This window comes from Acyrthosiphon pisum, chromosome A2 (assembly GCF_005508785.2).
Source record: "Acyrthosiphon pisum isolate AL4f chromosome A2, pea_aphid_22Mar2018_4r6ur, whole genome shotgun sequence".
Taxonomy (NCBI): Eukaryota; Metazoa; Arthropoda; class Insecta; order Hemiptera; family Aphididae; genus Acyrthosiphon; species Acyrthosiphon pisum.
In genome coordinates, this window is record NC_042495.1 from 81,359,056 (window position 1) to 81,381,698 (window position 22,643).

Below are 22,643 nucleotides of genomic sequence, written 5' to 3' on the forward strand. Positions count from 1 at the left end.
TTACCCAAAAAATCTAAAAAATACATTTACACAGTTTATTTTTATAGTCATTTTAAGTACAAATTTGGACGAAATTACATATTAAAAACGTAGGATAACTATTTTAGTTATTTTGTTGTGATTGTATAATATTACTTGTGGGTACTTGAAACTTCTAAAATATACTATTATATATCTATGATAGTACCACGGTTTGTTGTTGATGTATAACGCGTTACTAATGGATATTGTGATATGATTAATTTGGAATTTATTATTGATACTTATTATAGGTCAATTTTTTTTAATAGTATACCTATAATAGGTATGTCTAATACTTAGACTGACAAACCGTCTCCGCTCAGAATCGTTTTTCTTATACAGTGATATTATATCATTGAATTCAAATTTAATACTATCCATTATACAGTGACCCACTTGTAACCTACTGTACACCAGAGCGACATCCACTTACCCACCTTTTTTTTTATGTTGTACTAATAATAAATTATAACTACCTCGGTGACTTAGGCCACGGTTACAAGAATCTTAGCTTACTTATTACAATAAATTAAGGAATCGTTTTTACACTGTTATAACTTAGAGAAACAAAATAAAAACAATAAACATATAGATAATAGATATATAATTACAATTGTAAATTTTTATATTATGTACTTCAGTATCCTACAGGAATTTGAGTACATTAGGAATACCGGAGCTTAGACTTTCTGATAAATGGTGTGTTTATACTTTTATACATCTGACGCTGTTGTTTGGACTTCCGAAATATATTGTTAATACCTAATATTATAGTTTTCGATTTTGTCAAGTTTCATAGTACACATTTAAAAATGAACAATAATTTATTTTAACTGTATTATTTTAACGTTGATAAGAAACTCACTAATGGTGATAAATAATTGAAGGCATTTTTTTTTTTTGATTAAAAACATTCAAGAATAGTTATTATAGTTAAATCGTTGTTTATAAAATTGTCTCGTTTGAATAAATACATTTGAACAGTCTATATTATGTAATGTAAAATAAAATACTTTCGATCGAACCCCTGTCCGGCAAATATATATTATTTGTAGCGATGCAGTGCGTTTTCGATTAATTTGAATAATACATTTAATTCAACTCGTTTGCATTCCGTTCGAAGTATCTGTTTTTCACAATGGTAAATAGTTTGCTATTAAAGTATATTATACGATATAGAGAAAAAACTCGCTCCTATTCCGATACAACCCACTAATTTACACTGCCAACAAATAATAATTCAAAAACATTCATTACCTACTGAGTTATCCGTCGATTTATTCGGTCCAGGGGACCAACACAATACAATTAAATTATTTTGTCTCTCGCTAAGTATAAACGAAAACAGTTACGGCCGCCTTGGCGTTTTATTTATTCGTTTTTTATTTTATTTTTTTTATGTCGGCGGCAAGGGTATTACTTTTTTTTTGTCCTCCTTTTCCTATTCTCTATGGTGAGTTGTATAAGAGCGTTAGAGCGGGCAAATTATTATCGGCGGCGGCGTGCGAGTGAAAGGCGCCGGTCTGTCCCTGGGTGTCGGGGAATTTAATCCGCTTTTATATAAACGTAACAACGCCACTGCCGCGACCCACTACACCACACCACCACGCCGGGGAGGGAGGATCCTTTTTAACGAGAATTAATTAAAATCCGTTCACACAAGCATCGTATTAGATTTCACTAGTGTGCTTGTGGCCGGGAAGAGTGTTAAGTTATCCGACGCCGTCGACCAGCTACACGAGCGTTTTGGACGTGTCCTGTCGGTTTTGTTGTTTTTTTTATTTCAAATAAACGACAAGCGATGGCATTTTTATCCACATAAACGGCTTCGAAGGTATTCAGAAAATTTCTACGGATATCATGACCCCCTCTGGCCCTCTTCTAACCACCATTCCGCGGCACCACCCGTAACCGGAATGTTAGAGCTGATATTTTTCAATTTTGAACTTGTATATATCTTCACCGAGAGGGACAGGCGAAAATTGGCCGTCACTGCAGCCGTGCCGCCGACAGTCTTAATAAAATACCAGTCGATAGTTTACCCAGACGAGAATTCCAAAGGCGCTAAAGGACGACGACGTCGTCGTTATTGAAAGGAATCGTGCAATTTTCTTTCATACTTGCTTGAGTGCATTGACGTATGGGATTCATTTGATGAAATCGTTTATGGCACACTTTAAAGAGCCAAATACATTTCAAACGAAATGCAAGACGTGATAATTGTTTGCAGTATATTCTTCCGCAAAACGAGACAACGATAAAGAATAAAATAACAAACTGGTATAAACTATTTTCAGGAAAAACTGAGTAGGTACCCCCCGCACTCCCCTGATCATTTTTATGCCATGCAGTCATCAACTTAATAGGCATGCCTATATTATACATGGTGCTCTGTACCAACTAACTATATAGTTATTGGTATACTAATAATAAATAACTACACGAACGCTGATAATGTAAAGAGTAAAGACTAAAGTTATTGAAAATATTATGTTATACTATTATTTTAATTATATAAACGTTATAAACAAATTAGAAATGTCGGTAATCTATGAAATATTATCAATTTTCTGCTTTATAAACTAAAATGCGATTTTACATAAATTCAAATTAAATTTAGAACAGTATAAAAAATACAAGTAACATCATAGTATTGGATTTAATTTAATGTTAATAATTATAATATTAATGAATTAATTTATGAAGTATAATAAATAGGTACCTATATATTTTTTACGTATATTCAACTAATTTTATATTTTTAACTTACCTATCAATTACATTATTTAATTAAAACAGAATTAGAGACTATACTTTTATCTTATAATATATAAATTAATATAAAATAGGTAGGTACTAGTTTTTATTAAGTAAGTAAATTATGAAATATATTCATTGTAATGAAATATATTCATTGTAATTCAAATTAAAAAGTTTTCATTAACTGTTGATAATATGAATACACATGATAGGTACATTTATAACTATTTATTACAAATTTTAAATACATTCTGAATGTATTTAAATTATGAAAAAAATTATAACTCGTACAAATCAGAAATATATATCATGACAAAAGTTTCTATATACCTAGGTATAATTTATATACCTACCTATAGAGATCATATCAAATGTTCTTACGCAATTTCCACAAGTTTTAAAGTGTGCACTTCGAATTACTATGTATGCACAGAGAATGAGTTAATCGTGTTTAAATCCGATCTAAAATACATTTGATTTATGATCAACTACATACAATTTAAAAAAAAAAGTAGTATCGTTGCCCGACTAGTTCCACGCGAATTATCTTATTCTATCTAGTTTGCCTCATCAACTTTTTACGATTTCCCATTTACACAATGGTATAACTTCTAAAATATGATAATGCGGCATGCTTTCCCCCGAAGTACATAAAATCAATGATGTTCGTCGTCATAAGGATGAGGGGTGTCTGTTTGCCGGCGCCAGTAAGCCTTGTCCGGGATAATGTGTAACTTCTCTCTTGCACCGTCTCCCCGAACAGCCGACATCCGGACCACAGTAGGACCCTACATGTTATAAATATCTGTATATGTAATAAATCTTCATATCCGTTTATCGCGATGACTTGGAACTCTCGATTTGGTCAGGACTTCAATATCTAGGGGACCCGGAAACTACACGACAAGAAAAAAAAGTACTTATGGAACTCTAAAAGAGCTAATAGCCATCACAATGTATTGTTAAAAAATAAAAAATAAATAAATCGTCCAAGATGTCATTTAGATATTAACGAAAAAAAAGTTTTATCGATAGTTTGAATGAAAAATGTCAAGAAAAATCGCTTAGTATGCATTTAAAAGCAATAGCAGTGTACAGTGTAAATAAATATACTTAAAACTAAAACATTAGATATAAAATAATGCAGATAGGGTATAGAAATGTCTGTAATCAAATAACAAATCTTTATGATGTAAGTATAAGACGTATAGGTATAAGTATTAAATCATGCAATTTTAAAACTTAGAGAATAATAAATAATTTTAAATCCTAAAAACGCTTAACACGCCAACACAGTGTATCTGAGATCACAAATAAATGTACCTACAGCAATAATAATAAAATTATAAAAATTTCAAATGAATTACGTAAATAAATGCAACCTGTGTTTGGAACATTATCGAAAATAAAATGTAATACAATTCTCTCAAGAATTATTGTTCTTATAATAATTTATAAAATCAAAAATATATAAAATGCACAATTTTATTCATAGTCCAAACATTTGAAATTCAAATTTTAACGAAATTAGATATTTAAAAAAAAGGCAAGTAATTGATGGTAAAGCTGGGGAAATGTCAAATGCTTAAAAAAACACATTTCATTTTCGGAAAGGACTTCGTGACAATTTAGTGAGTGGTCGTACAAATTCATACAAACTCAACACTAAATATTTATAAAACAAATTATTATGATTAGGGACGACAAATGTACGTTATAAAATGTTTAGACAAAATATATATAGAACCATAAAAATATATTATTAAAGATAATAAATTAAAATATATACTTAGAACTTTACATACAATTTCAAAAATGTCTTATAGCGATGTAAACGTCATATTTTCAAACGAGAAAGGTTTTATACAGCTGCAAGTTATTAAGATTTTTTTTAATGTTGATTTATATATTAATCGTAATTCAAATGAATAGTTTCTGAGTTAAATTTTTATGATTTATAAAAATTGTCTGAGTACCTTCCTATATATTAATTAAATATTATATAAATTTGATGCTCCATGCAAAACCTTAGGTATTAAGCAAATATTATCCTTAGCACTTATAAAGCTTAATAACTCAGAAAATGTACTCGTTTAAATTTGTCAACATTTTCAAAGAAATCATGTGCTTAACGATTTACAGTAAAAACTGGTCGTTCTGATTTGAAAAAAAATAAGTTTGTCCAAACTGTTTGTCACCACGGGACACTTTTCAAATGTTATAAAAAATCGAAATATTTTTAAATATACGCTTTAAGATGTGTACTTAAATTATCAAAAACACAAATATACACAAATATACAAATATACAAATATACACTTACACAAATATTATCATGAATAATTATATAATCATATTAGGTAGTGTATGAGTATAACATTTTATGTGAATCTCAAATAATATACATATATTTTTACACAACAGCAAACAGTATTATATTTTTTTATTTAAATATAATATATTATTAGGTACTGTGTGAATTCCATTCATGTAATATGAAATTCTAAAATGTAAATTGTCAATTTCTCCATAATTTGACAGTTCACGTTCAATGGGTGCTTAAGTGTATGAATCACGTAACTGTTCCCCTTTTGGCAAAAGTTTTTGGGTTTCGCTTGTTGAACGCACTACGTGATTTCCAAGTCAAAATAATGCTAACCCTTCATATAGTCGGTTTAATGTCACGTCTAATTAAACCGTCAACCGTCCGTAACATAATAATATCTGAGACTTATTTTCCGTAAAACTTTTTCTTGCACCTCAAAAGCATATTAAAAAAAAAAAACTCAATTGTAATGTCCTTCGCGAAACCAAAAACAGTACTCTTTACAAGTAAAATAAAACACTAAATAGTGTTCATAACGATAATTTTACTTACTGAATGTCGAGTCAGTGATTGCCAGCAAAACTCAAGTTCACCGATGTTTGCAGGAACTGGAACTTCAAAATTCATCGCGTATGTATTCACAACCCCATCTCGAACATAGTAGAGTTCAGATGATAGACCTGGGTAAAAATAATAGTAATTAAATTTATCAATTAACTTTTTTATCTCATATAATATACAAAATAGTTATGAAACAACTGTAGATTTAAACATACAAAATAGGTAGGTAATATAATATATTACTTTATATTATAAAGTATTATTTTGTTTATTTATTTATAGATAATTTTACTTTATATTTTATCATTATTAAGTATGTATATTATAAAGTTATAACTATTTAACAAGTAATACTATTGTGTTTTTAGGGTTAATAATAATTAAATAATCTTTGTAGAATAACATCATAATATTCATTGTATTATTTTAATAAACTAAGATAACATTGTATACCTGTATATAGTTTTTTTTCATTAAGTATATTATGATTAACTATATACAAATCGTTTTGCAGAACAGCATGCTATTCACCGAATAAATATTAAAATCTATAACATGTAGTTATTTTCACCGCATAACTAAACAATATATTACTAAATAAAATTTAATTATTTTTTTAATTCAAAGAAAAACTACGATTTAGTATTAATATAGTTACAACATACAAAACTCATAAGTCAAAACTATAAAACAAGCATTGGTAAAAAAAAAATGATAAAAACGCAATTTAATTTAATAACAATGGTTAAATCAGAAATCGTAAGTTTATATCTAAACATATCGAGAACAGCTATTGGTTTTAGATAGGTAACAAATGTTAACTTTTTTTAGAAAGAGATAGAGAGAGTTAAATTGCTCTAGAAGTTTCGTATGGCCCCCTTTGAACTGAAGACTGATGGTACTTCGGAGAGATCAACATTGCGAGCTTTCAAATTCACATATTAATAATAAATAAAATAACAGAAATATTGGGTTACATTATTTATTTACAGGTCGATGTACTTCAAATGATTTTTATTATGTACAATATACTTAAAATATATAAATTATATCATCAATTATTCTGACGGCAAGGTGCTAAGAACAGTTATCTCTCAAAATGTTCGTTCAAAATTCAATTTGTTTTGTTTCAAAATAAAGATAAATAAATAAATATCATACTTTTTATTTCAGCATTGTTTGATCTTATGTTTACTAATTTAAAATATATAATCATTCATTATACACCATATTTTAATCATATTTGTGTTAAATTGAATTGTATTACTTTTATACGTATAAGTTATGATATCTAATAATATATCATGTCCACTTGGTGAAATCGATCTTTATTCATAAATTGGGTGTCATAGTTGCGGAATTTAATGAAAACACGCAATATAGGTAGATTAAATTTGTAAACTAAGCAAATATTGTGTATACTTTCTGTAATTAATATAATTTTGAATTCATGACGTGAATGGTTTTTTATAATATGAATCTATAAAACATCAATACCTAGTAGGTATGTAATAATTAATATGTATATTTCACATTTGCATGTTATACCCACTATAAAAAATAATAATAATATACCTATTTTATACTAGCTATTATAGTTTTCATACGCATACGTATTAATTTGTTGATTTAATAATATTATAATAGCAATTCATTTTTTTTATCGTGCTTATTTGTACGTCATGTCGATGTGTTTCATAACGCACAACGAATATTACAAAATAATATATTATTTTTTAGTCATGTAGTACATGTGTATCCTTGTCAACTTGTTTGAATAGGATTTTGAACAAAACAAAAAAATCCTTGCTCTTGTACGTTTTTGGAAACCTTTCCACTCAACAATATAACCCACTTTTTTTTATGTATTTAGACAAAACTAATGATGGAGTTGTATATTTTTTCAGAGATAAATATGTAACATCACCACATAATGCTCAGTTCCCTAATTAATAATTCATGCAATAATCAATTTAGTTATTTACATGCTTAACATTGCTTGACTCAAAAATACGTATCAAGTTGCCATAATTAACGGTTCGCGTATATAAACATAATGCGTGGTGATTATCTCATAATGTGATCCATAAATTTAGTTTATTATTTTAAATGTATAAATTATAAAAGCAATTTTGTAGAAATATTATAAATACAATTAATTACCAAATATTTTTTTCTACTTCGTGAACTGAATATGCCCCCACATATATAAATTATCTATTAAATTTCTCAATCAGATAATTCAATACATGAAAAAATTAACTATCCCATATCTAGATGCAAACCATAAAAAATACATATGTATAAATTACTTCAAATGATTTTAAACAAGTCAGAGCGATATATCATTATTCATTATGCTTGTACTTCCAATCATTATTTTATCTTAATTAAGCCTTTACTTTCAAACTTAATTGAAATTAATGGAAATAAAACTCAGGTGGTATGCTATTTCCCTTACCCCTAAAGGCCAAATCGATCGTATGCATGTCATTAGTCTCTGTCACGTAATCTGTTTGAAAAAAATCTGCATAGTCAGACCATGGTCGTATTTTAATTCGTTTGTTTTCAGCTGAACATTTTTTATAATCAATATGACTATTGAAAAAACAGAAAAAAATTTGTACACACAGTACTACCTGTAATATTTAATGTTACAAATAATTGATATTACAAAATAAAAAAAATAAAAAAATTGGATAAAATATAATTATGTGACAGAAATTATACATAGTTGTCGAAACTTTAAACGTTGATAGCTGTGTAAATTGTTATAAATGAACTCTGTCTGAAATAAAAAAAATAAATAAAGGTAGGGTCGAAAGTGGGGAGTAAACATTATTAACGAGCTAAGGGAGTATGGCTATTATTATTAAGACGTTTATAGGAGATTGCTCAATCCATCATGATGGTAACGTGTAGAAAAGTGAAACTGCTTGTTTGTGAAGGAAACGCTTTGTAATAATATTCGAAAGAAAAAAAAATCAAGATAAATATTTTTTAGCAGTGATTATTATTATACGAGGAGCAAAGGAACTGTGTTTAGCGAGGATTTTCGGCAATAAAAAAGGCGTTATTAAAATTTTAAATTTTAAATAAATTAAAAAGTTGAACAAAAAGACTGTCCCCAGCATACATTGTATTCCAGTGATTTCGAGATTTATATTCCTAGGGGCAATTTACAATTACAGTGGTTTACCAAATTAATGATATTTCCCTGGTTGGACTGGGTCGGTGGTGTTGGGGCGATTTTTTCTCGTACTGACGTTTCCATCGTGCTTTTAATGGCCCTTTACGAACCCCTGTTTCTAATTGCGCTGCCGGCTGTTCCACTATGCACATTGCACACCCCGCCCCCACTATCTCACCGAGGTTTTAATATCGGCAATACACATTTGAAATAACAATCATAAAGGGAAAAAGAGGAAAAAACTACTACCTATATACATTGGGTATCCGTGACCGCGTCATTTGTTTTAAAAATTATGATCGTTTAATATCCTTCTATTGTTTTCGATATTATTCTCTATAATTATTCTGTAAATCAATTACATTTGGCGATGTGCTGACAAGTTTAATTTTCAGCCAATGGATAAACAAAGCACGCATAACACTTAAACGCTATAATTATTGTGGTACTAGATAAATGCATTATTTAATGAGTAGATATCAAAATTATTATCAGTACAATACTATTTTATTCAAAAAATGATATATTACAGTTTATTTCTTACATTCATAGAGAATAAGTGTTTTTATTCGTTACCTAAAACTTATTACCTACTTATATTTATTTTATAAATTTTTTAAATTAGGATTAATCACCACTCACAAGTATAAAATATTATGTGTGTACCTACATAACATAAGTAAATAATTTTATGCGAAACAAGTAATTTAATAATTATTACTCATTTTTGTTATATTATATTGTTGTTATTGATAATATACGTTTCAAATAAGACACTTTCGTTTCCTATTATCGAGTTGATAATTATTAATGATGATGTAAAAATAACTTATCTGACATTTGATATGCACTAGAGTGTTATAACAACATTTTAAACAAGAAAAAAAGAAATAATAATAATAAAAATATAACACCACAAGCCATACACCCAATACATCCGTGTTTTTATTTTTGTTTTCGAGGGGGGTAACTGTAAAAATCGATATATAAATTACGCACAAGCACCAGTAGTTAAACGATAATCATAAAAAATTGCCACCCTTTGGTGACAACAGCAACAATGCTAGAACGATATTTCACTTAGGAGGGATGATCGAGAGCACATTAAAACTGTCCTGCAGGACGTCACGCTGTTTCTTTTATCCAACACGCCCCTTGGACACTGCACAAACACACGAGAGAGACTTCAGACCTACGTCAGCAAAATTGAATTGTAGGGTCAAAAACTCAGAATTTAATTTGGTCTATCTCTGGCCTCTGCACAGAGATGAGAACAAATTCTAAAGTTTGTACAATATAATAGGTATAATAACTGTCAATTTCGTTAATATTATAATTAGATAATTACCAACAAATATTAGTCATTGCAATAAATAATGACTAAAGTCTCATTGTTAAATTTGACACACAATTGTGTCAAATATTTTTACACTAGATGTTACATAGAAGTAAGATGAATTTTAGTTGACTAATTAAAAAGTAAACATAAAAAATAAATAATTTAGATACGAATAAAGATGGTTTAAAGTTGTGTCATACACTCTTATTATATGTTTACAGAATAATTAAAAAATTCACTATGGAAAAGAGAATAGAACATAATATTTTAACACGATACGAAAATATTTTTCACTGGTTTTCGTTTGTATATATATTAATATATAGAAAAATATTAAAAACCAAAGAAGAATTTCATAAAGCCGAGGGTGGTATTTTTTATGCTCATACACGCGCTTGAACCCCATAAAAATATAATACACCATACATTAATATGCGTCAAAATGCATTAAATATGCAAAATAACTTATACATACATGGCTTAGCAACATTATGAAACGAATTTGTATTGAGCCATAAAAAACTAAAAGGGAGGTTTCAATATTATCAGTAACGAACGTAATAATTTTCATAAAGCTTCAATTAATATTTGTATAGTGTTCAAATGTCAAGATTATAATCTGCATATTAACGTATACTTTTTACATAATATACATATACTAGGCATATTTTTTTTCAAAATATATCATATTTATAGTTTAAATCATAATTATATATTTTATAAGTATTGATGGGTTAGGTTCGTAAACTGAATATTATTTCATATAAATAATGTATACGACGTATTTTTATTATTATTTTGTCGAAGTAGGTAATTCTGAATTTTACACATTTTAATTTAAACTTTCATTGATGAAAAATATTTTTTGAAATAAAACTATTTATAGACATTGGTTGATTGTAAAAATATTATACTAGGTTAACATAAATAGTAATTATAACTTGTATAACGCACATGCTATTTTCATCAAGAATTTATCAGATCTTAACTTTTTTCACTACCTAATTATTATGTTTTTAACAAGATTAAATACAATCCAAATATTGTACTATATTACCAATAATCTAATAATATTTTATTATATAATTCAATCATTGATAAAAAGTAAAAGTAAATATACAACTAATTAATTATGCTAGCTGATAAGATAACACTATAACAGTATGGTGATGCAGTAAAAATATTAATGTCGGCGGTATAGGTATAAACAATTTTAATTGTATCCGTTTTGGATAGGTATTTATAATATCGCGTTACCACAAGATTATTTTAATTTGTACGAATTATATGTATATAGTAAGTATGTTAGGTTTCATTTGTCATTCATAATCATAAATTCATAAACAATAAATATATTGTTTGGATAAATTCATTATTATTGAAAAATCATTAAACATGATTATTTTATTTAAAATAAACGTATCGTCAAATATTATGGAATTATAATTCTATAAATATTTAAGAAAATATCGTTATGTCAGAAAGGCAATAAAGGTACAATTTTTATAATAAATCGAATTAAATTGAATTTACAGACTTGTTATATTATATTAGAACACAACAAATTGAAGTAAAGACTTGAATTATTATAGTTGAATTTGAAGAATAAAAATACGAATGCCCGACAAAAGTATACGGAAAGTACAACTGCACAAGCGGAAAATTCATATAAAATTTATAGAACTCAACAAACGGAAGCCACTTGAAACTTCCACAATATATATTATAACATACGAATGATTTTTTTATTATTTTCAAACAAAAGTCAGTCTCGGTTTGATATGTAAAAAAATATATATATATTAGATATATTTTATGTTTGTGTGTACAGTGTACATATATGTACTCTGTATTTTCCTTACCTACATTAAACTTTATTGGTAATTTCCTCTTCCGTTCATATATTTTCATGGAGAATAATTTTTTTTTTTTACTTTGGGTTGAGAGCTTACAGAAGAGGGAGGAAATTACACAGCAAACCTTTTTGAAAACTCACGACCGCCCCGAGCGACTGTTTTTTTATTAGTGGCGGGTAGTATAATATAATAATATAAACATTGGGAAAATATAATATTCAATACTACCTATACATACTAACTAACAATATTTTAAATCATAATTTTAAGCCATAATATAATACAGTCATGGGCTGTATAGACCATAAATTAATCTACTAAAGATGTATTGATAATGTTAGTTCTATGTTAATCATAAAATCGTTTCATACTTTAGAAATTAATATGAAATTATTATGTCATTTTATGAAGAAACGATATAAATATATTTTTTTTTTGTTACATTATTAATTAATTTATACAATCTGTAAATTTATTTTTTTACAATAAGTACAAGCGCTGTGGGATTTGATGGGTTGGAGGGAGGTTTGAAAGAAGAATCCATCCAGTGATGGAACTTCTTGACAGATTTACGATATAAATATAAAAATAATCATTAACCTAGAAGACATTTTTTTCAAATTTTTTTTTCATAATAGAACATACACATACATCTATACAAATTATTGCACAATAAGCATATAATATAAAGACTATAATTATACATAACATGAATACATGAATAAGAAGCCATCCATTAGTGGCACTTATTTTTTTTCTTCAAATTTACAATAATAATTCAACTCTATAACTACACATTATTAGAATAATATCCATTGTCGATATAAATATATGAATGAAAATGTTTCAGACTCCATAGTCTTGAGGACACCTAAACTTGAGGTTATATTATGTTTAAGGATCATGATATCATCCTCGGACGTAAACAATTATTTTAAGTGACTTTTTATTCATCAGTCATTATTTTTATTTTATTATCTTTTTAAACTATATAATAATGTTGCTTTTACAGATTAAAAAATATTTTTATAGCATACAAATTATAAAACAAACTGTTTTAGTCCTATAGGTTATCTTTTGTGCTAAAACCAAGATTTATTTTTAAACTAAAAATAAAATATGATAAATACAGTGGTATATTGCCGAAAGCTTTGTTAACATTTAAGGCTGTTCCAGTCGGAATTTTCTGTCTTTGTCTTACACACGCGCAACATAGGATTATAGACGTGTTATATTGACAACGTACCGATTAATTTAGTGAAGCGATAAGAACTCTGAAAACAAATTTAAATTCAGCCTAAGTTCTACAATGGAATGTCAGGGCCACCTTTTTAAGAAAAATATATGGAAAATCTAATGTTATATACTGATATTTACTACAGTCCAAAACTGCGAACCTCAAAAATGCTGCTTATATTGTATATTAGATTAGTTTTATATTTTTATGGATAAATTGAACGAGGCCAAGACGAAATAGTAATTCCCTTAGGATTTGTACTGTTAACTGGACGTGACAAAAATGTACACAATTTATTATTTTCAAATTAAATTGAATATCATCATGAAAATACAATTCTTGACGAAAATTCTAATTTAGAAATAAGCACATACTACAAATTAGCGGCAAACAATGCCATTATTTGAACATTTCATGAGCCTTTTCTGAACATTCTGGTAGTTTTTTCATTCCCAGCAATCGATTTATAGAAAAATCGAGGAATTAGAATTGGGTACATAGTATCAAATTAATTAAAATTTAAACTTAAAAAGATAAAAAATTGCGACCTTAGAATTGTTCCCTAACAATAAAGTAAAAGTAACATAGAAGGGTTGAAACTAAAATTTGAATACGATCGGTAATGTGTTAGATTGAATTCCATATTTTTAGAATAACTATAATATAGTGGGAAAAATAAAAATACGTTATGGAAATAGTTCAATCAATAGAATTCCTCCCTTGTATCCCATAGAAATGTGATCTCTTTCATAAAAACATAGAATGAAATGCCTCGAACGTTAAATGTTGCCGGAAGATGAAATAATAACACTACGTATATACTCTGTCCAGCGAGAGAATTTTCTGGTTCTGTGCATATAACCTCGTGACACACTACCATTGAAACTTATTCAACTATGGCATGGTGTCGCTCGTAGGAAATATATTTAGGGATGTGTGGAAAAACCAATTTTCAAAATGTTGACCTTCTGAAAGTTGACATTCTAAAAGTTCTTTTTTAAACCCTGCTTAAATCCCTACGTAACACAACTGTTTTCGACAAAATTATTTTTTTTTTTGTTTTTAAAACAACAAAACATTCGTAGAGACTTGACATTTTTACCATATTTATAAAGGCATTCTCTATACATAATAATATTATGAATTTCAAAATATTTTTGACTCTTTTATGCTACTGAAATGTATAATATCTCTTACTATTATTTATTGAATCAGAATAATAATATACATACACTATCACATATTATATACATAAATGTAATATACTTAACATAATAATATTATACTCAATAACTAGTTCCTAGTTCTATATATAATTTAAGTATATCTTATATTTTCTATTATTATTCGATACCGGTCAAATTTGTGGTGGAAGCACTGTTATTGGTTATTTTTTTGATTAGTGTTGAAAATTTGTAAAAATATGCTTCATTAAAAATAGCTCAAAAATGTAATACAAGGTTCTTCGTAAATATTTCTTACAACAATTTAAAAATATCTAAAATTAATTTTTTTAAGTTATTATTTTGACAAAATTGAATTATTGAACAAAAAATTAGAATTTTTCTTTAAATATTTTATTTATTTTGTTATTATTAAAAAAAACGTTAACTGTGAAGACTTTCAAAGTCACTATACGTTATTTATTATACACATCTACATTTTTAAAATATTTAGATGAATTTTAGTCTATTTAAGCCATTTTAACTGACTTATTCACACCATTCCATAGGGTGATTCACCTAGCATGCTTACCCCTATATTTTCCTTTAGTAATGAAGTTATTCCAATTCTGGTTTTTGAAACTAAAATATATTCAGACAATTTTTTCAAATTCTTGAATTTTTTTTTTCAAATTTTGATGTAGATTAACACTGAGTAGTTTCTTAGTTATTTAAATGTTTGTACATACTAAGGATAATAGTCATTAAAAAATGATCTTACAAAAATATAAAATAGACGTAATCTTGAAATTAGTATTTAATATTTATTATGCTGGGGCCTTTTTACAAATTATTAATGTTAATAGATTAATATTAATACTATTGTTATTATCGCTATTATTACTACTTAATTATTATCATGTTAAAATAGTCAACAATTAATGTTACTAATAATCCATAGATGTAGATAGCCTTATAGGCTAGGAATATCTTATTAAAATAATATGTATAAAAAAAAAAAAAATATTATGACTAAAATTTTAAAATCACCATACCTCCCGTATCTTATAAACTCATTATAGCATCATGGACATTTTATCCATAGACCACTAAGTTAAATAAATCATAAACTACTACTGAACATTTTTCTTCAGATGTCAAATTTTTCAGAAAAATTATCCATTGAATAATTTACACTTGAAAAAGCGAGTTTTCATTTCAAAAATAGAAGTTTGTATTTATAAAACAAAATTCATTTTTCTAAAAGATTAGTCATATTAAGAGATCGCTTTCTTTAAATCGATATATTCTTGGTTGAAACATGAAATAAAGGGCACCACTGATAGACATTATAATATAAGTGTACTATTATGTTAATAATTCATGAATCACTTAATAGTAATTTTTTTTTTTTAATTTTATCCCGCGGCAACTTAGGCCATTGGGAGAGGGGAGGTACTGTGAGTTTTAGAACGGTAGGTGAGTGTTACACGTGGGTGTATTTTGGCAGAATTTCGAATGGGGCACCCGTAGGTTTCTGCCATGCCTCGGGGTGGGGGATGGCGGCACTTGTTCTCCGGACACCGTGACTTGCCCGGAGAAAAATGCCGCCCAGTGGCCGAGAATCGAAACCGCGACCGGAAGCGCCGCAGCCGTTAATAGTAATTGTAACTACCTATAACTAGACATAATAAATAACTTAATATTAGTATAAATATTCTTAAATAAATTATTTATTAAAAGTATTAAAAATTGCATAATTTATTTACAAAAAACATTAATTATATAAATCGTAATAAAACGAAAAAAAAATAATACGATCTCTCTTATTTTTCATTAATTTTAATAACCGGTCATCCGGTTTGATTATAAATTTAATAAAAACGGTAATAATGAATTTTAATTTATTGTAATTAGGTATAATTTTTTTTATAATTCGCAACGCGTATCGTGAAAAGAGCAGTTGAAATTAATACATTAACGTAGAATAACAATGCGAAATGAAACGGTGGATAAAAAGAGGAATGGTCATATTGTATTGTTCTAGATTGTTAAAATGCCACAAAAATAAATAGGGGAGAGACAGACTGAGTAGGAGTGAGAGAGAAGGAGCTTTCGAAGGGTTAATATTTAATGTTAGCAAGTCTACATTGAAAAGGCGGAAGCGGCACACGAAAATTAATTCCTTCGGGGCTAAGGGCTTTTTAACGTTTAATACGCTGTTATTCTTTTGTTGCTCTCTACTCCAAAAGCTCTCGCTCTCACTCAACCGTCGTCCTCTAGCTTGCTGCATTTTGCATATATACCACCCACCCCTGGAATAGCACCAGTATTGCAATTCTCTCTCAGGAAAGCTGTAATAATATTTATTTTTTAAATACATATATATAAAGAAACCTTACCAATGCAAAAACAAACTATTGAGATTGCGGAGGACATGAGTAGGGTCTCTCCAGATTCAATTAGTAAAATAATAATAATAAAAAAAAACAACATAGCTTTGTAAACAAGTGACGTTTTCAACCATTCAAGGATTCCGGGGTAAAGGAAAAACCGCTATATATTTAATTTATTTTTGACACATGGTTTTAAATTAAATGTACCTACCGGTGTTTTATTTTTATTGATTTTTGTGTAGTTATATAATATATATATTATTGATAGATTAGCGTTTGTTTCCATTAATAAAGTATTAAAACATATTGCATTGTTAAATTATGTAGGTAAATCACAATGGTATTTAAGTTATAACGTATAACAAATATATTTCAAAATATGTTATTAAAAATAAAACGGTTTATCTAATACTATAAAGCAATTGATATTAGTTATATGCATTAATGAAAATAGTGTGACATTTTAGAAAATAATCATTTCGGAAAATATTGTAGATACTATAAAATATATACAAATTAAATCTGATACGAGTGCAGTATAAAGTCTTAAATCCTTAAACGTATACAAAGCGCGGTATTAACCACTATGGATACATAACATAGGTACCAGTATATGTTCATAAAGAGGTGAAATTAATCGAAATAGGTTAATGCAGCAAACGTGACCAAAATAATGTTACTCCATTTCGTCCATAATGCACAAACACGTCATACACCAATAGGCGCAAATAGGGGGGGGAGCTTAGGGGGTATTAGCATTTAGCACCCCCAATTTTAAAATTAGCACCCTCTAATAATTTATGTGTTTATGTATCAAAACTTCTCCTTACAAAAAAAAAAAACCAAAAACAGTTTAACATCAGACATGAGTGTATAGAAGTATAATAAATGAACTCGATAATTGTAATTTTATCGAATTTTAATCTATTTAGAACATTAATCATTATTTTTCAATGTTTCTACTAAACCCGGTCGTTGTGGTCGGTTATATTATTATCAGTTATCACTTATCACGTTCAGCAGCAAATCAGCGCTACGACAATAATATCGCGAGTATTTACTAATATAAACATTCCCGTGCCCACATCTAATTTGGACAAAAACCTAATTACGATATACGAATCACTTGTCAGTTGGACAGTTGGTGTTCACTTATGAGATCCAAGTTTTCGACAGTATGTGTGATTGTGTGTATGCCGTAGCTATTATAGAATATAATATCGGATATCCTATACAGGGTGTAACAGATAGAACTGATTTTTGGAATAACTTTTGTTCTAATCAATATTTATAATGTTTTTTTATATACAATTTATAGACACTTGCGCTTCACATATATTATGCAAAAAATTATTTTTATTTTTTAACATTGACAAATTAAAATTTAAAATTTGATTTAAATTTGTTTGGATGTATTGAAAATAGCCAATTTGTGAACCTGATTATAAGAATAATTTTGATAGTAAAAACATTTATCTAAGTCAAGTAGTTTATTTTTTAGAATTTTTGAAATATCAATATTTTTTTGATTAAATGAATTTTTATAAAAATATACGTAAGTTATTATAATAACTTTTTTCAAAATATTTTTTTTGAGAATTTGCTGACGAGTATATTAATTCTTAAATTATTTACTAATCATATAATTTTAACAATTTTTGTCATACGTTTAAGTATAGCGTCATTTTTTTTTCGTTAAGTTTTCTATTACACCTTGTATACTAATATATATTTGTCATATTTTTTGAATAAAATATAAAAGTTGTTTTCATTTTTTAATAAATTAAAATTGACTATTGTATTAATTTTTATAAAATGTACCAAATGGCAAATACACTATAAGTGTTCAATGTTAAATTATCATAAAACTTTTTTTTCAAAAAAGTCATAAATGCCTCATAGTTATAATTTAATTTAAATAAACGTATAATGGGCAATATAGGTATATAAGTGTATAATTTATTAGTTTGTAAATCAGTGTTCACTGATTATTATTATGGTTATTATTAATATTTATGGATTATAATTTATAATACTCATAATAATCGATCACAAATAGCCTTTTGATAGACGGATATTAAATAATAAGTCATTGTATTGTATTTCTTAAATTTGAATTCGATGATAGAAATATCATAATAAGTATATCGAAGTTGACGAAAAACGATTCTGAGCGAATATTTTCCACTATATATTATTAAGTAATAAGTAGGTATATATTAATATATATTTATGTTTTATGTTTACTATTCAAATAATTTATTTTACTATTAGTTATACTGAGGTGGATTTGATTTTTACATAAACATTGAATTTTAAAATATTCTTGTGTCTATCTATTATAATAATATGCGTTAAAATAGTATCAAGCACCCACGAATATTTTTAAATTACAACAAAATAATTAAAATCGTTATTCGTTGTTAAAAAATTTATAATTTCATCCAAAATTAAACTTAAAATGTCTATAAAAACAGTTGAGTTTGTTTATCGTTTAAGGATTTTTTTTGGTTACAGTAAGAACTACTTATGAGGAATCGCGTATTAAATTTTAAATTCTTCGTTATAAAAACTTAAACATTTTATAAATTTTTAACAATAAAATAATTTTTAAATTTTTGTGAATTTGAGAAAATACATTTTAAAATCAATACATCGTCGCTCCTTTCAGAATCTACAATTATTTATAAAACTATAAAAGTATAACTTGTTAGGGACATTTTTTACATTTATAATTATTAATAAGTATAATCATTTTTTCATCCAAAATACATAAATATTTTTATTTTTATAAAAGAGAAATTGTGAATAAAATACTTTATCTTATTTTCGAAGCTATAAAATAAGGGGTATTTATCGTGTGTAACGAATAAAACTTAAAATGATCTAATTCTTCATTAACTTTACTTTTATCTTTTTCCCACTTCCATCCTTTTTACGTAGCGTTTAATTTTGTAATATTACGTTGTTCCGATTGGCTCACGAATAACTCACCCCCTACAGGAGTTGCCAATTAGGTATCTTGTTTTATATATAAAAAGCTTTGAGCTTTCAAATAACGCACTTTATTTTTTTTAAGGTCAAACACCCCATGTTATAGCTAGTGGTGTAAAAGGGTTCTTTGTCAGCGCCCACCAAGTTTAATGGAGACAACGACAGTGGCAAAATCTAATTTCGAATAAGGGACTATAGACATTTTTCTCGCGACTTGGTTTAGAAAATAAAAATTGCAATATTTTGTAAGAAAACGAGTACTGTAGTAGAAGTGTAAAAATGAAAATAAACTAATAACCTCGATTGAAGTGCTGTTATACAAACGTTTAGAAATGAAATGTAGTTATATAAGAAAATAAAATAAAATACGAATCTTAATTTTAACAAAAATATTATACAAACAAATAAAACCAATTTAAATTTATTGAAAGAAAATATTTCAACATTTAAAATTAGGTGTTTATAATACAAAGTATAGAATTATGGTAAGAAGTAAGAACTACAAATATTTTAGAGTTGAGCATTTGTATATTGCATTGAATATTACCTATTTCAACTTTAGATTTATAACTTATAAGAAATGTATACAATATAAAATATTGAATAACAAAACATATATTATTCTTCATCTGATTTTAAGTACTTAAAATCTAATTTTAATTGTATTTTTATATGTATTTTATTTATACGTTACCGTTACTTAGGTTAAATGAAAAAGAGATTGATATAATAAAGGTAATGTAATATATTATTTATAAGTATAAACACTATAAACTAGCAAAATAATGTATTAAAAAATAAAACAATAATTTATTTTCTAAGGGATCAATATACCTTAGATAAACCAGGTAAAGGTAACAATCATGGGTAGTAATATATTACTAGTGGTGAAATGGCTACTTTAAAGTCAGATAATATTGCTTGTTATTTTTAAAGGAATAAAAGAATCATTATGCAAATTGTATATTGTGTTATTCTACAGCTCAACTATATGCGTCGATCCATTGAACGTCTAGCTAGTTTATAAGAATATGTTTACCATATAGTTATGTACCCTTTGTAAAAGGTCTTATAACATGGAAGCAAATCATAATATACCACCACGGCACCACATTATATAAGAACTTAGCATCAAGTTAATTTTTATGGAAATTTTGACAAAACGTATTCAATAATATTATCTTATATAGGTAAGTTTATCGTATATCTAGTTTTTAAACTCAATTAAATAAAACCTTAATTAAAACATATTACATCAAATTTTATTTTATTAGAGATACATGGTGGTAAGTAAAATACTAAGTTACTAACCCATAATCCTTTTGACTTCTTTTTGACTGATGAACACATTCAAGTGACCTGTTGCACTTGACATGCAATATAGCAAGAGAATTGTGATGAACCCCATCTGTGTTTATGCTGTTGTCCTGTAAAATAAAAAATATATCTTATATATGTATACAATATACACATTTTTTATAATCACATGTTACACTTATGTAATTATACGGACCACATGGACACATAGTATGATTATGAGTATGACGTCATATTGTAATTTAGTAATATTATGTAGTCGTTCACACGCCGACATGAAACATGCAGAGAATGCAGTTTTAGAACTCGTTAAATTCTGTTAACACATTAAATGATGAGATCATTAATGTTAATTAAGCGTGACTAATGACCGTAACCTTTAATAGAACAAACTAAGAACTTGAAATTAGTTTCTAATAACTTATAAATATAACAAAATTTTTAATTTATTCATATCTTTAACAAATAAGTTTAATAACAGTGCATACAACTTAGTCGTGTTATTTTTTTGTTTTTACATAAATATAATAATGTTTAAAATATTTATTTTGAAAGAAACAATTTTCAAGTTTTCATAATATTCATAGAGTATACCTATACAACTTTGTCGACTCATCTACTGTATTAAAACAAATTTAAAAACATTTTATCAAATCAATATGTGATTTTTATTTGACTATATCGGTTCAAGCATTTTGACACAAATTAAATTTAAAAAGCTGCACATGAGCATATTATATAAAGTCTGTCTGGATCAGTGGTCCCCAACCTTTTTGACACTATGGATTATTTAGGGAACTTTCTATGCGTCACGAACCACCTCAATTTTAGACCTTATTTTTCTTATAAACAAGAATCATTTTATTTCACACATTTTAGAATTTATGAATAAACAAAAAACAATGAAATTCGTTATAGCAGGCTTATAATAATGTTTGTAAATGATAAATTTTAAGTAAAAGTTTTAGACTATTAAAAATTTATCGCAAATTACTACTATGAAAAACGGTCGCATTAGGCTGTGATTTACGATGTTGTGTAGACCAACACACACCAACGTGCACAATGCACACAAATGGACATAATAATGATATTTTGATTTGCTCACAGAATATATTGAATCGTGGACATCCCCCCCCCCCGCGCCGACCGTTTTTGGTGTAGTAGGTCATTTCCCCCCAACCCCGATATATTTTTGATGTGGACATTTTTATCCTATTTTTTTTTAAAAGCCTATTATTTAATAGGTAATATAATATATTTAATATGAAATTATTGTTATGCCTATTGTCTAATATTTCAAATATTTTCAAAAATAATAAATTACAGACGTATATTTTTGATCAGCTGAACTACTTGAATCAAATTTACAAGCAATTTGAAACCTTTTTAACAAAAAAAAAAAATATAAATATGAACGACTAAAAAATATGTGTTTGGAAATAACAAAAGAATCAAAAATCAAATGTTTTTTACAAAATGT

General features: G+C 27.1%; 1 protein-coding gene across 1 annotated transcript in view; it reads right to left on the bottom strand.

Moving 5' to 3' along the window:
* The window catches only part of LOC100573904 (tyrosine-protein kinase Dnt), an 81,258-nt gene that overhangs the window by 53,221 nt on the left and 5,394 nt on the right, over positions 1 to 22,643 (bottom strand). Inside the window, exons 2-3 of the mRNA XM_003246298.4 lie at positions 21,155 to 21,270; positions 5,660 to 5,787 (exon numbers count right to left, since the gene is read on the bottom strand). Coding sequence (XP_003246346.2) covers positions 5,660 to 5,787; positions 21,155 to 21,251 — 225 coding nt within the window. The 5' untranslated portion in view covers positions 21,252 to 21,270. The remainder of the gene's footprint in view (positions 1 to 5,659; positions 5,788 to 21,154; positions 21,271 to 22,643) is intronic.